Raw genomic sequence first — 12,903 nt, forward strand, 5'->3', positions numbered from 1 at the left:
ATTACTTTAGACATCACTGAGATGAGAGCAGCAGTATGCCACCAGTTTGATAGTAGACACTTAACTCTTTTTGCTTCCATGCCAGCTGAGCATAACATGGTGTGGAAATGAGAGTGCAATTAATAATAAATATTTTAGATAATAACTGATAATACATCATATTTAAAAAATTTTAATTTATAAAAGACTTATTTTATGTGAAACATTGAAGAAGTTGTAATAAATATTTCTATTGCTAAAACAAGCTTGACAAAATAACAAACTAATCAGTTATTAGACAGTTGTACTTTATAAAAAAGCAAAAACCACAATACATGACATTGATGCATCTTGGGGTTAAGTTGAAAAAAAAAAAAAAATCAAGGTTTAACACTAAAATGTTTTGGTTATACATATGGTTTATAAGATCATATAAGAAGACTTAAGCTTTCTCTCACAAATTAGATTAAAATGGGAATGATTGGCTCAGACTTTTCAGTTTTGGAAAGTAATTCTGTTAAATACCTGACACCACTATTATTTCATGATTGTTTTTAGTTTGTATGTTGTCAGCCTGATTGACTGAATTGTTATCATACTCAGTATCCAACTTGTAGGTTGAATCCCATTATTGGCATGGGTGGGTTTTTGTACAAGGTAACTGTTATCACTCAGTATGAGACTACTTCTCTGCTTATTTGAAGGCATTAAAAAGGATTTAAGTGAAATGCGATGGTGGGTAATGTTTCCTGTCCAAGTTTGACAACATTAAATTGAAATGGGGAAGAGCTTGTTGGCAGAGCAATTTCTAACACTCAATGGGATTATATACAGAGAAGACTGACCCATTCATTGTCAGTCTTCTCTGTATATAATCATATGAGTCATATGGAGAGATATGAAAAAAGCAAGACAGAAAGAGATGAGGTTGTGAGTGAATGAAGAGTGAGAGAATGGATATGCAGGATAGTCAATTGTGAAGGGAAGATTGCCTGTGAAGTAAAAGTTCATTTACGCTACTAAGTATGCATTAGATTTATAACCTATTGTGCGAATCATCCAGTCATGTTGGGATATTTGTTAGTTAACAGAGCAAAGCTAACAGAATATATAGTAGTATAACTAGATGTTTTAAGAGAAAATGTATTGTAGACCTCATTTACTATTGTTTAGCCATAAAAAATAGAATTTATTAAGTCCTATATACAGTCATACCCCAACTTACGCGAATCCGGAGTTACGCGGTTTCATATATGTATGTATTCCCGTCCCGCTTCATGCCTCACCACTAATCGTATCATGTATCTTTCCAGCGTCAGCCGCATTCGCCAGCGTCGCACATGCTGTGAACAAGCACTGACATGTTTCGCATGATCTCCACTCATACGTGATTTTTATAGTCTACAAACCTTGTGATTGTTTAATGTTATGTTCTTGATAAAAAATTTTATCACATAAAAAATAATAATGTCGTCCAGAGGAAGCAAGTCCGATTCTTCTACAGCTAGCAAGAAAAGAAAAACATTGACTTTGGAAACAAAACTCAACATTATTAAGGATTTTGAAGGCGGAATGAAAATTTGTGAGCTAGGAAAGAAGTTTGATCCACAGTAAGAACAATCATAAAAGAAAGGTTTACAGTTTTGGAGGACGTAGATTCTAATGAGGAACGAATTGTAGCCTCGGTATGCAAAATATATTTTGCAATCATAAAAATGCAAAATATATTTTGCATTTTTTTGGCAACCTTGTAAGGAATAAAAAAATCATTAGCTTGCTATGAAGAAATTTTGCATGACAAGAAAAAGACATTATGCCGCCAGACGAATCTATTACATTTTATGAAACCATTGACATCGAAATAACTTTCTTTTTTTTTTTATGTACGAAAAACTACAATTATGATTATATTTCTTAAAAAATATAGATATTTTTGTAAACCTGGGGTCCCAATTAACTAATATTTTGTATATTTGTATGCAAAGTTATACCCGAGTTAATCGAATTCGACTTACACGCTTTTTGTTTGTCCCACCTACTGCGTAACTTCGAGGTATGACTATTTCTTTCTAAGGACGTAACAGACAAAAAGTTATACACAAGTACAAGGAATCTCTCTCCTCCCTCAAAAAAAAAAATGCAAAGATAACAAGTTAGGTTTTAATGCATGTAAATGGAATATACATTTATATCTGGATTAATTCCAAAAATGGTGACATGAATGAAGTATATTTATTTTTATTTTTGCATTTTTTTGGCAACCTCGACAACCACTACGTTGGAATTCTCAAAACTACACTTTACACAACTAACTCCATAAAACAAGACAAAATATATGTGTATTCATCAGATCTGACATTTCATGTTGGATTAATTTGTTTACAAACATCTAATTATCTCTCAAGTTATATTTTCTGCTGTCTTAATGAATATTCATACAGTGAGATCAATTTTCTTGGGAAATTGTGTTTACAATTGGTTCCATTCTTTTACTTAACAAGCTTGGAAAATGTTTGCAAAGAGTTTGCTGTTGGTAATGACTTAACACATCTCTTTTTCCATCAGCATGGACCTTTTCTTAACCATTTCTCCCAACAGATATGCTTAAAATATCAGCTTTCTTCTTGGTAATTTAGAAATAACTTTGCCCACATTTCTTTTTCTACAGATTTTCCTCTGGTACTACCAAATAAGATGAAAAGGAGCTGAAATTACAGAAGCAATCCAATCCCTCTGTTTTCTACTCTTTCTTTTCATGTCTGATTTCTGTGAGAGGACTGGAAATCATGCTTTGATTTCCACGTGTCTTCTCAAGAATAATTGAGATAATACTTGGAATGTTGGCTGATCCATGATAATCCCACTGCCCTAGTTTTAGTTCTCCAATAAGTGTGTCAGGGCAGTCCTCAAACACACCCTATACTTCTGCTTGGATTATCTTGTCTACAAATCTATGTTTTTGAAAGGGCAAAATGTATAAAATTACTTCCTCTTTAAATGGCAGTCAAGACATAATTGCATGCTATGACTATTAGGTGCAACTTTTGCCCTTCCATGCTTCTCTTTCCATCCCCTCTCTCTCACACACACACACACATAACTAAATCGTATCATTAAAACATTAGCCATTAAGTGAGTGTATCTTTTTCAGTCTCTCAGTGACCAAGTCTTATTTGCAACCCACTATACTTAGAAGAGTCCAGTGAATTGCAATGCCTCCTCTGACTTTTCCTATAGAAGTGGGGGAGAAAGAAAAAACTACAGAATTTGTAGGGTATCTGGCATTTACTCACCAGCACTGAAGTAACCCTATATTTGGCCCATCCTAAAAGAAGTGAGATCATCCATCATACTATCATCTCACTGTCCTTACTGTTAGTCATGAAAACAACCAACACTGAAGTTGTTTGTTACCTGTAGGTCCATCATTCTGTTGTTCTCATCCATGAAGTCAATCTATTGTAAAGCAGGCACTTTCCATCATGAATTAGTTGGCACAGCGTTTGCAGTAAGGAATTTAGGGAGGATTCCTAACTGGATAGGGACATTAGGTTTTGGTTCAGTTAGGAAGCTGACTTAGCTGTGGCTATGCAAGTCATTTTCCACTTCCCTTTAGGCTGGCTGACTAATGTAGGGAAGCATCACTCATGTCCCTTTTCCTTCTTTCTAATTGGAAGGGACCACTTGTTAAGTTGACAGAGTGCTGAAGTTTTCAGGTTATTTTTGATTTTAGTGCAACAGACTACATGTAGTTCATTGTGAGGATTTTAGGTAAGTGAAATTGCATTTATTCCCTTTCATGTTGCCAGTTTATATGGTTCCTGCCAATCCTTTGTGCATTGTCATCAGTGGATGATTTTCCACTATTTCATTTGCCCTATTTTATGCCATGTTCTTTTTTTTTTAACCTCAGCTACAGTTTCTATCTTCAAATGGTGTGACACTATGCAGGAATACATTGTGCATCATGCAGACACAATATCTGAGAGAGAGAAAATTGTTCCAAAATTCACCACCAGGGGTGCTGTTCTGTGTACTAAATGTATGTATAGTAATTTTTCTGTGTGTAAGGAGAAAAGTGACAAGCATAAATACATTTTTGTTCACTTCTATTATACATTCATGGGCTGTACTGTTCATGATTTTTAATTAACTTAAGGAATTCACAACGTACACTAGAATATAAATTAAATTAAACTTTAATATACATTTCAGCAACGTCACGTTGCCATTTTCTAAGGAACTTATAGTAAATGAGGACGAAGCAGGAAGATATCGTTTCTCCTGAAAGTCCTGATGGTGCCCCCTAGTGGGCTATGTAGGTATGCTTGGCCGTTGGGCTGAAGGTCTCATGATGTATGTCCCCCAAATTTGGGGCAGTCTCATGCAACCAAATTTGTTGAGGTTTGGCATGTTTCGTAGGGCTGAGGCTGATTCCATGAAAAGTCTTTCAAACTTGAACTTGTTATGGTGTATTATTGTGGCTTTCTTCCACCGTATTCTGTAGTGTGTATCCAGAGCATGGTCTGCAAGACCAGAGTGGCTATACTGGTGAAAACTTTGCCATTGCTCCCAGGAAAATACCAGGAGGATATAATGATCCAGATCGAACTCGGGATCTGCCACCTTTCATACCACATCGCCAACAATATTAGACTGGGTGTAGCTTGTGTTCTCACCAAAGCAAGACCAACATAAACCAACATATCCAATAGTGAATATAAAGCGCTGCAGGAATTGAAGAAAAACAAAGAAATTGTAATCACCAGAGCGAATAGGGGGAACGCCACCGTAGTTCTCAACCAAATGGACTACAGAGGTAAGCTTAATGCTCTATTATTAGATCGTGCTACTACTTACCTCCCCCACTGAATACAATTCCACCAACTTACAAATTAGAAAACTCCATAGAGACCTTGACCTTAAGAAGGTCACTTCTTGGCATGTGGAAGTTACTGACAAATTAAAACTGTTTGACTCTATACTCCCCCACCCCTGTATATATGGACTTCCATGTGCCATTACGTCCCATAGCGGATAGCATTGATCCCCCCACATACAAATTAGCTAACTTCAAAGCCAGCATAGAAAACCTTACACTCCAACATACTGACATAATGGTCAGTTTTAATGTCTCCTCCTTATTCACAAATGTCTCACTCAAAGAAACATTACAGCTAATCCAAGCTAAATTTCCTCCCAATATCTCAGCCCTATTTCAGTTCACAATGAACTCGGGCTATTTCGTTTGGCACTGAAAATTCTACAAACAAATAGAGGAGATAGCCATGGATTCACCACTCTCCCCACCCTTGGCCAACTTCTTTATGGAGCCTTTTGAAAAGAAAGCCATAAACTCTGCCCCACAAAAACTAACCATATGTCTTCGCTGCATTGATGATGTGTTCGCTATTTGGTCACATGGCTCTGACACACTCCTCTCCTTCTTAACACTTAAACAACCAAAACCCCAGAATCAAGTTCACCCTGGAGAAAGATGAAAACAACTGCCTCTTTTTCCTAGACACATTAGTCATCCGCCAGCCTGATGGAACCTTGTTTTCTGTTTTTAGAAAACCACCTATACAGGCAGATACATTCACTGACAATTCCCCCCTCCCCACCCCACACACACAACAGTATGGAGTTATTAAGACACTATACAACAGGGCTAAACTGGTCTGTTCAAATAACAATGCCCTAACCACTGAACTAAATCACATCCTCAACACTTTCTCAGCCAATGCTTCCCCCCCCCCCCCCCCAAAAAAAAAAAACATTGAAACCAGTAAACCACAATCCCTTCACAACAAGAATTACTCTAAATCCATCACTATTCCCTACATCGGAGGCACCTCAGAAAAAATTACCAAAATCTTAAGAAAACATGACTTGACCTCTTGTTACAGACCATATAGAAAATTGGCATCCCTTATCCACTCCACTCAAGACGAACCACTTCCACTAGACCTACATGGTGTTACCAGGTCCCTTGCAGCTGTTAGTTATCAGGATAATCCTGATAAACCTTGTCTTTGAGAAATCCCCCAAGCCAGAAGTCAGGTGAATGAGGTGTCCGTGCAGTGGAAAATGCAATGCTGATCACTCTGGCTTCTGTGAAATGTTCTCAAAGAATCTCATGTAAGGATCAACTGATGTATGGAAAGACCCTATCCTGCCTAAAAATGATTAAATCCATGCACAGGTGTTGCTTTAGCTGTGGCACAATAAAATTGTTTATCATATTGTGATACCTCTCGGCAGTAACTGAGCAGGTCACATAATTACCCTCTACCTTTTTGCCTATACCCTTTTGCATATAATGACTTTCATTCATACTTCAGTACTTCATTTTTTTTCACATGATAATCACTGAATGGCCAGATGAGCCATACTTCTTGATCTTTCCAAACCAAAATCTGTGATTAAACACTGATCTTGTCATTTTCTAGTGAGGTGTGGACACCCTACTGAACTACTAAAACACAGTTGTCTTATAATTTAAAAATAGCAGAGCTTGGTCAGTAATGGAGCCACCCCATATCTCCAGCCAGAAGGTTAAAAAACATATCTAGTTGTATATTTTTAGGTGAGGATGACAACAATATTTGGAGCCAAACTTAATTGTGCAGACAATAAGCAGTAAGAGAATGGTGTCAATAATGATAACTAAATAAGACCAATAAAAAAAGGAAAAATGGTGGATAAAATAAACTATAAATTTTGAAAAGGAAAATTTTGTTAACTAAAATTTTTTAAAGCTAAAAATTAAACACCAAAAAGTTAAAAAGCTAGCGAAATATGTACAAGACCAGCAACATGACAGTAGTGCTAGCCGTTTTGCAAGAATTGTCGTCAGATGATAAACAATGCAAAAATGGCACGATCAAGTTTGTGTCCATATATTTTTGTCATCCTTGCCTTCCAAAAATATACAATCAGATGTCTTCAGTATTAATTAAAATTTTACATTAGTCCTTTAACTTTTGTCTCTGTAGTTGGTGATATGGAGTAGTTCCATCACCTACTGTGCTGTGCTATTTTTATATTATCTGTTTTTTTATTTTATGTTAGCATCTGGTTGAAGATATGGGATAGCTCCATTACCTAATATGCTCGGATATTATCTGACATCAGAAAATCAATGTACTAACAGTTGTAGTTGTCTTAACTTTTCATTAAAAAAAAAAGCACAAGGGAATTTAACTACTATTTAATTCTTTCCTCTATATTGCTTTCATTCTGTGAATTATCAAAGAAATTATACCTAAGCCTAAACATTCAAGAAAAGTCCCACTTTACTTTTCTTTATTTTTGATAATACTTTTAGTCTCTGCTGCCAAGATCATGTTTTTCTCTTTGGGTAGACATGTTTAGCCTTTAGAAAAAATCATATTCATAACCTCTAAAGAAATTTCTCTACCATTCAAAACAGTTTTATCTTTATTACAACATATAAATCTCAAATCTGCACAATCTTTGAATATTGTTCCCCACATAGAGGATGCTACATCAAAAATCTCTCACTTGATGCTATTTAGAATTAAGGTGGGGAGCGGTACTTAATAAATGATCCAACTCTCAGAGACAATCTTTCTGTTCTGTACCTTTTCTGTAGATATAGATATGTATATAAAAACACAAGCAACTGCCTAGAATTTACATGATCTACACAATTTATCTTCATACCAACTTCTCATCCTGCTATGTTCTGTGAAACAGTCTTTCTACCAACTGCAATCTTCATCTATTAAGGAGACATCAAGTTATTTCTTTCTCTTTCCCTACTTACTCTTATAGGGTTTGAAAGTGTTGAGGGGTGATATTAGAGAAAATCATTTGTAGCAAATAAAAAACTGTAGTATAAAACAGTAAATTGATGAAATAGTTGATGGATATATTTCATAACTGAGTAACTGCAAATTAGTTACCATTTTTCTTAATGAAGACAAGAACTTTTTAGTAACTAAAAAATAATTTGAATAGGTTAAACCAGTAAATTTTTCAACTCAATAATTCTTCTGTATGTTTTACTGTCTTGCTGAGGGTATCATTCCTCTGCTTTCTGTTGGTACTCTTAAAATGAGCAGTAGTTGCCTTAGCAGCCTTTACAGTATAACTGTAAACACATCAAATCTGCTTTTCTTCTTCCTCATTTAATTCTATCTACCTCTCCTGAAACAGCCTGTTTCATGAAGTATTTCCCAACCACTACAACCTGTGTCTCAAAAAAAAGTCAGATTTTTTTCTTTCTCAGTCCTTGGCTGCACCTCACGTGACACTGGTGTGCCCTAGATTCTACCAAACCTGTGTGTGCGTACACACACAATCATTTGAACAGATGGATAATGTGTGCATTCCAGAAGCTTTCTTTCATAAGATAGTCCCATAATTTACACTCTGCATTAGCAAGACAGCCAACAGTTTAGAATAGCTTTATTCTTTTATTAGCACATCTTTGCATAGTCAGGATCCCCTGATGGACATTTACGAGGGAAATGTAACCATTTCCCATCTCAGGAGATAAACTGTACACTAATGGAAATTATAACAAGTTGGTGAGCAAAATGGAAATAACTTGCTCTTCATTAGCATAACTATGGACATTACCAGAGAGTACTATAATTCAGTTTATTATTTTGATTTGTACACTTGACTCTTTATAACACATAGCATTATACCAAAGTGCTGGAAAGGTCCAACCAGGCTTCATAGTACTGTTTGAAAGAGAATTTCCTGTAACAAATTATCGCTATAAGTTTCTTGTATTTAGAGTCGGTGGTATTGTTATTTTTTCCTGGAACATTTTCTCTTGTCCCTTTGACCAATATTTTCTCAGTAATGAAGTAGTTTATTAATATTTAAAATAGTTTGGTCTCGATAAGTAAAAATCATTTTTAATTTTAATAGTTTTGTGATTATGTGAGAAAGTATTGATTACTTTCTCAGCTGTTTACAAAAAAAAAAAAAAACTTGTACATATATGTAAACAGGAAAGTTTAACACTGACCATGTTATTCTCAGTTTTTTATAAAGAAAAAAAAATGCCTCAGTTATCCACCCTTGGTGGGAACACAATTTATTGGTCAAATAGATATGATAGTTAAAGGGTTTGTTAACTGAAGGTACAGTTACCTGGTGCTGTACACTAGAAGTTAGTTAAAAAATCCACACAAACTAACCTTTGAATTAATTGAAGATTTGGTTCTTTGAAGGCTGAATAACTGAGAGATCACTATTATAATAGTATCATAAGATACATTTTAGTTGTGGTGTTTTTAAATATAGTAATAGTAGTATTTCAAACCATTTTTAATGCCCTAAATCCCTGTTATTTTTTTATATTTCAAATGTCTCGCCTTTTAACAATACCTCATTATTCATAAACTAATAAAAAAAAAATGTGCATTTTATTCCTAACATGCTCAGTGAAAAATCTCCACTGGAAGCTTGTCATTTAATACATTCCATTTCTACATCCCACGTGAAACTTGTTTTAATTGTTCTGGAGTATTGAGGAACAATGTAATGTTTAATCTAAGTAATATATGTCTTATTCTGTGGCATAGAACTTACTAACTTATTTGTTTATAGTAGTGTAAAACCTATGGAGAAGAGAGAAGGTGGTGGTGCCCACAACTGGGGAACTGTGAAGGATGACTTGGAGTAAGTGAATCCTTGTTACCAAATATCTAATTTATTTCACTTTATATTCTGTGCAGACAGTGAAAGGAATGCAAGTTAAAGCAAACCAACTAAAATGAAGATCAGTAGTTTGAGAATTCCTTTTTTTTTCCCTTTTTTTTTTATATTAGCTCTAAGTGTACTATAACGGAATACAAATGCTCCATCAAAACAGTAATATTGAAGTGCTGTTCTCTTCTTTTCCAGGCTGAAGTTATTGCTTCTTGCTTGAGTAATGGCATGTATTGTTGGATTATGAAGGTGTATACCCACTTGCATTTTTTATATCCGAATTCCATTTTCACTATAAGAGACCAGTAAGAATTATCTAAGCTTCCAGACTACCACATGATTTGGTGTTACTAACATGTATCAGAGTTGACTTAGTGACTGATACCAGATTGCACTGCATCATCTGTTAGTTATAATCATAATGTTAGAAAACAATACACTTTTCATATTTGTTTTTTTATCCCACACACACGTGCATGCATGGCCAAAAGGCCTATAGATAATCAATGTCAGATATGAAAACATATAAATCTGTTAATGCCTTTTTTTCCCCTATATGGAATAGGCAAGGCTGATTAAGTCCTAATTTTTGGATATAGCCAATGTGAGATAGCTGGCTATCAATTATGAATGGCATCTCATGAAGAGAGGCAGACAAGTACCACCATCTCTTGGGTCACAATGCAATATATTATTGTCTAACATAGTGTGGGTTCTTTGGTCAATTTTCTTGAGTTTACAGGATGAAAATGCAATTTCTTAGGAGAAGATATCTGCCTGTCTAACTCAAGAACTGTTCAAAGAAAGGGTTAGAAAAAGTTTCTCTAATTGATGACTAGATTTGAAATCAGAACTGCTTTATTTGGGTGGTCTAGCACTGTGGGTGCTGCCCCACTTCCACAGGACCAAGCATGGCTTCCTAAGAAAAATGGGAAAAAAACAGTTTGTTGAAATTCTTTTGAACAACTGGAAGGATACTAATTCTGCTGAAGAGCACCCATGAAAACTGTAGAAGTGAAACAGTGTGGAAACTAACTATCTTGGTGACAGTGATAGGAAAGTTTGTAAGAATGGGCTCATCAGTTACATGAACTGTCCTCTTCTGGACAGTGTCTAGAATTTTTTGAATAGCTCTAGGTCCACCACTAAAAATGACAGACATTATTCCAAGGTTTTGAAGGATTTGTGAATTGTACAGATTTAGTGGCTAGACAGATAAATCTTGAACAAAACAGAATGATAGGTTTTTTGGAAGCTAGCTATGAATGCTATATAAGTACTGCATTTGTGCCAGCAAAAGTTAGGAGTGAATGTTAGGATGAGAAGAGAAATGTAGTCTAGACTGATGAGCATTATCAAAGGTACAGGGAGAAGAACTGGAGTCCTTTTTGCAAGAAAAAACATTGTGTTTTTGTAGCATTGAAGGTGACTAGATTGCCATCACTTAATTCAAGGATGGTTTTGGGGATCAGTGTTTAAGGGCCCTTTCTAGATGACTTTGAAGTTTGAGCACTACAAGATTTGTCCTATTAGTAAGATGAGTGGTAATGCTGTCATCAGCAAATCTGTGGATAGAGTTTGAGATCAGTGAAGGAATGTTTGTTTATATGTGGAAGAGCATAGATGAAATAACAGAGCAGTGAGCAACACTTATGTTGATAATAAATGGAAAGAGAGAACACTCTAACATTATATAGTGAGTGACCTTAAGAAAACTGACAATCCAGTTACAACGGATGGGGGGCAAACCAGATGACAGTTTTCTGAGAAGCGATTGATACCCATCCCTGATATAATAACAGTCACCAAAAAAAGTTCATGCAGTTTTTCATAGTAAACTTCAACCCTCTGTCCGTGCGGTTAGCCTAGTGGCTATGCGCTTTGCAACCATATGCCTGGGGAAGGAGTGTCCTAGGTTCGATTCCCGTCAGTGACATGAGGAGCTGAAGGATCTTCCTCAGCCATACCCAAGTTAGCCAGTCTTGGGCGTGGACAGCAGGGTTTTTTCCCCAGTTTATTCTGGGGTTTTTCATCCTGCAAAGCAGGCAAACTGGCCTTGAGAACTCAACACTACAGGCCATAGGATACACCAGGGCATAAGGCCAACCACCTTATCCTGTAAACGGAGTGAGGTCCGATGATCAATGGACCCTCGACACCGCAAGGTAAAAGAGGGTATGAAGAAGAAGAACTTCAACTCTTTCCTAATGAGATACAAGTTTGTAAATTCCACTTTTATAAAATGCTTTGCCTTTAGAAGTAATAAACTTAGCAACTTTCTCTTCAATCTCTGTTTTATTGCAGAACTGTATTTTGCATGTGATTGTCTAGTGCCAAAAAAGAAAGAAAGAAGGTATAATCGCTTGGAAGAATGTCAGAAGAATATGGAGGATGAGGAAGTATCTTCCATCCTAAAGCACAAATCTTCTCACAGGCAAGTTTTGCATTGTCCTGTAAGAATAGCACTTTCTCCTGAATAACTAGTCCTGGCTGTTTCTGAAGTAACGCATCCTGCACACACACACACACTCAAGTTGCATTGTTTGGCCTGCAGCAAGAAACTTGTAGTAGACAATACCAGCTCCCAGTCCACCACAGACAAAGAAAGCATAGTCTTCTGGTAATGAAGCTGTACCTTTTAAAGTGTGCAGTACTGGATCGTTTGGTGACAACCAATGATAAGTTCACTTCCTGTGTACAAGGTCCATTTTTCATCAAAGTGAGCAAGTAATCCAAAAGGGCTCGTTTTTATGATGTGAAAGAAGTGAAGAACAAATTGATAGCCTTTGAAGTTTGTCATCTGATAATGCATGTGGAACCCAATTTTCACAGTGATTTTCTCATTTGCAATGTTAAATGAATTGTTTCACCACTCATGTTAAACATTTGTGAAAGTTCTTGACATGTTAATCTTGAGTTATTTTCAACAGCAGCACTTAATAATGGAGGTGGAAGGTCTTCATGAACACAGTGCATCTTCAAGGAAGTGATTCATCATCAGAAACAAATTTTTTGAACCATTTGTGCACAGTATGTTCTGCTACTGCATCTTTTTCAAATGCCACACAACTTACAGGATGCTTCTGAAGCCTTCAAACTGAGTTTAAATTCATAAAGCAAACAAGCCCGAATTACACCAGGTTCAACTGCCATTTTAAAAGGGATTCAAAGTCACAGGGAAAAAAAAGAGTACACACCAAGTTAGAGCTCGCCAATCTTTGATGCGTA

At 36.0% G+C, this 12,903-nt stretch overlaps 1 protein-coding gene across 3 annotated transcripts in view; it reads left to right on the forward strand.

The window, feature by feature from the left end:
- Positions 1 to 12,903, forward strand: part of LOC150095463 (intracellular hyaluronan-binding protein 4-like) — a 127,610-nt gene that overhangs the window by 69,583 nt on the left and 45,124 nt on the right. Inside the window, exon 4 of one of the 3 annotated variants that reach the window (XM_090409786.1) lies at positions 9,574 to 9,645. The exons of 1 other annotated variant lie outside the window; for it this stretch is intronic. In XM_090409786.1, coding sequence (XP_090265912.1) covers positions 9,574 to 9,645 — 72 coding nt within the window. The remainder of the gene's footprint in view (positions 1 to 9,573; positions 9,646 to 12,903) is intronic. One more of the 3 variants, XM_090409787.1, reaches the window with a different exon arrangement.

The sequence above is a fragment of the Typopeltis vanoorti genome, chromosome 20 (genome assembly GCF_054136105.1).
Source record: "Typopeltis vanoorti isolate ZY-2024b chromosome 20, IOZ_Tvanoo_1.0, whole genome shotgun sequence".
In the NCBI taxonomy this organism is placed as follows: Eukaryota; Metazoa; Arthropoda; class Arachnida; order Uropygi; family Thelyphonidae; genus Typopeltis; species Typopeltis vanoorti.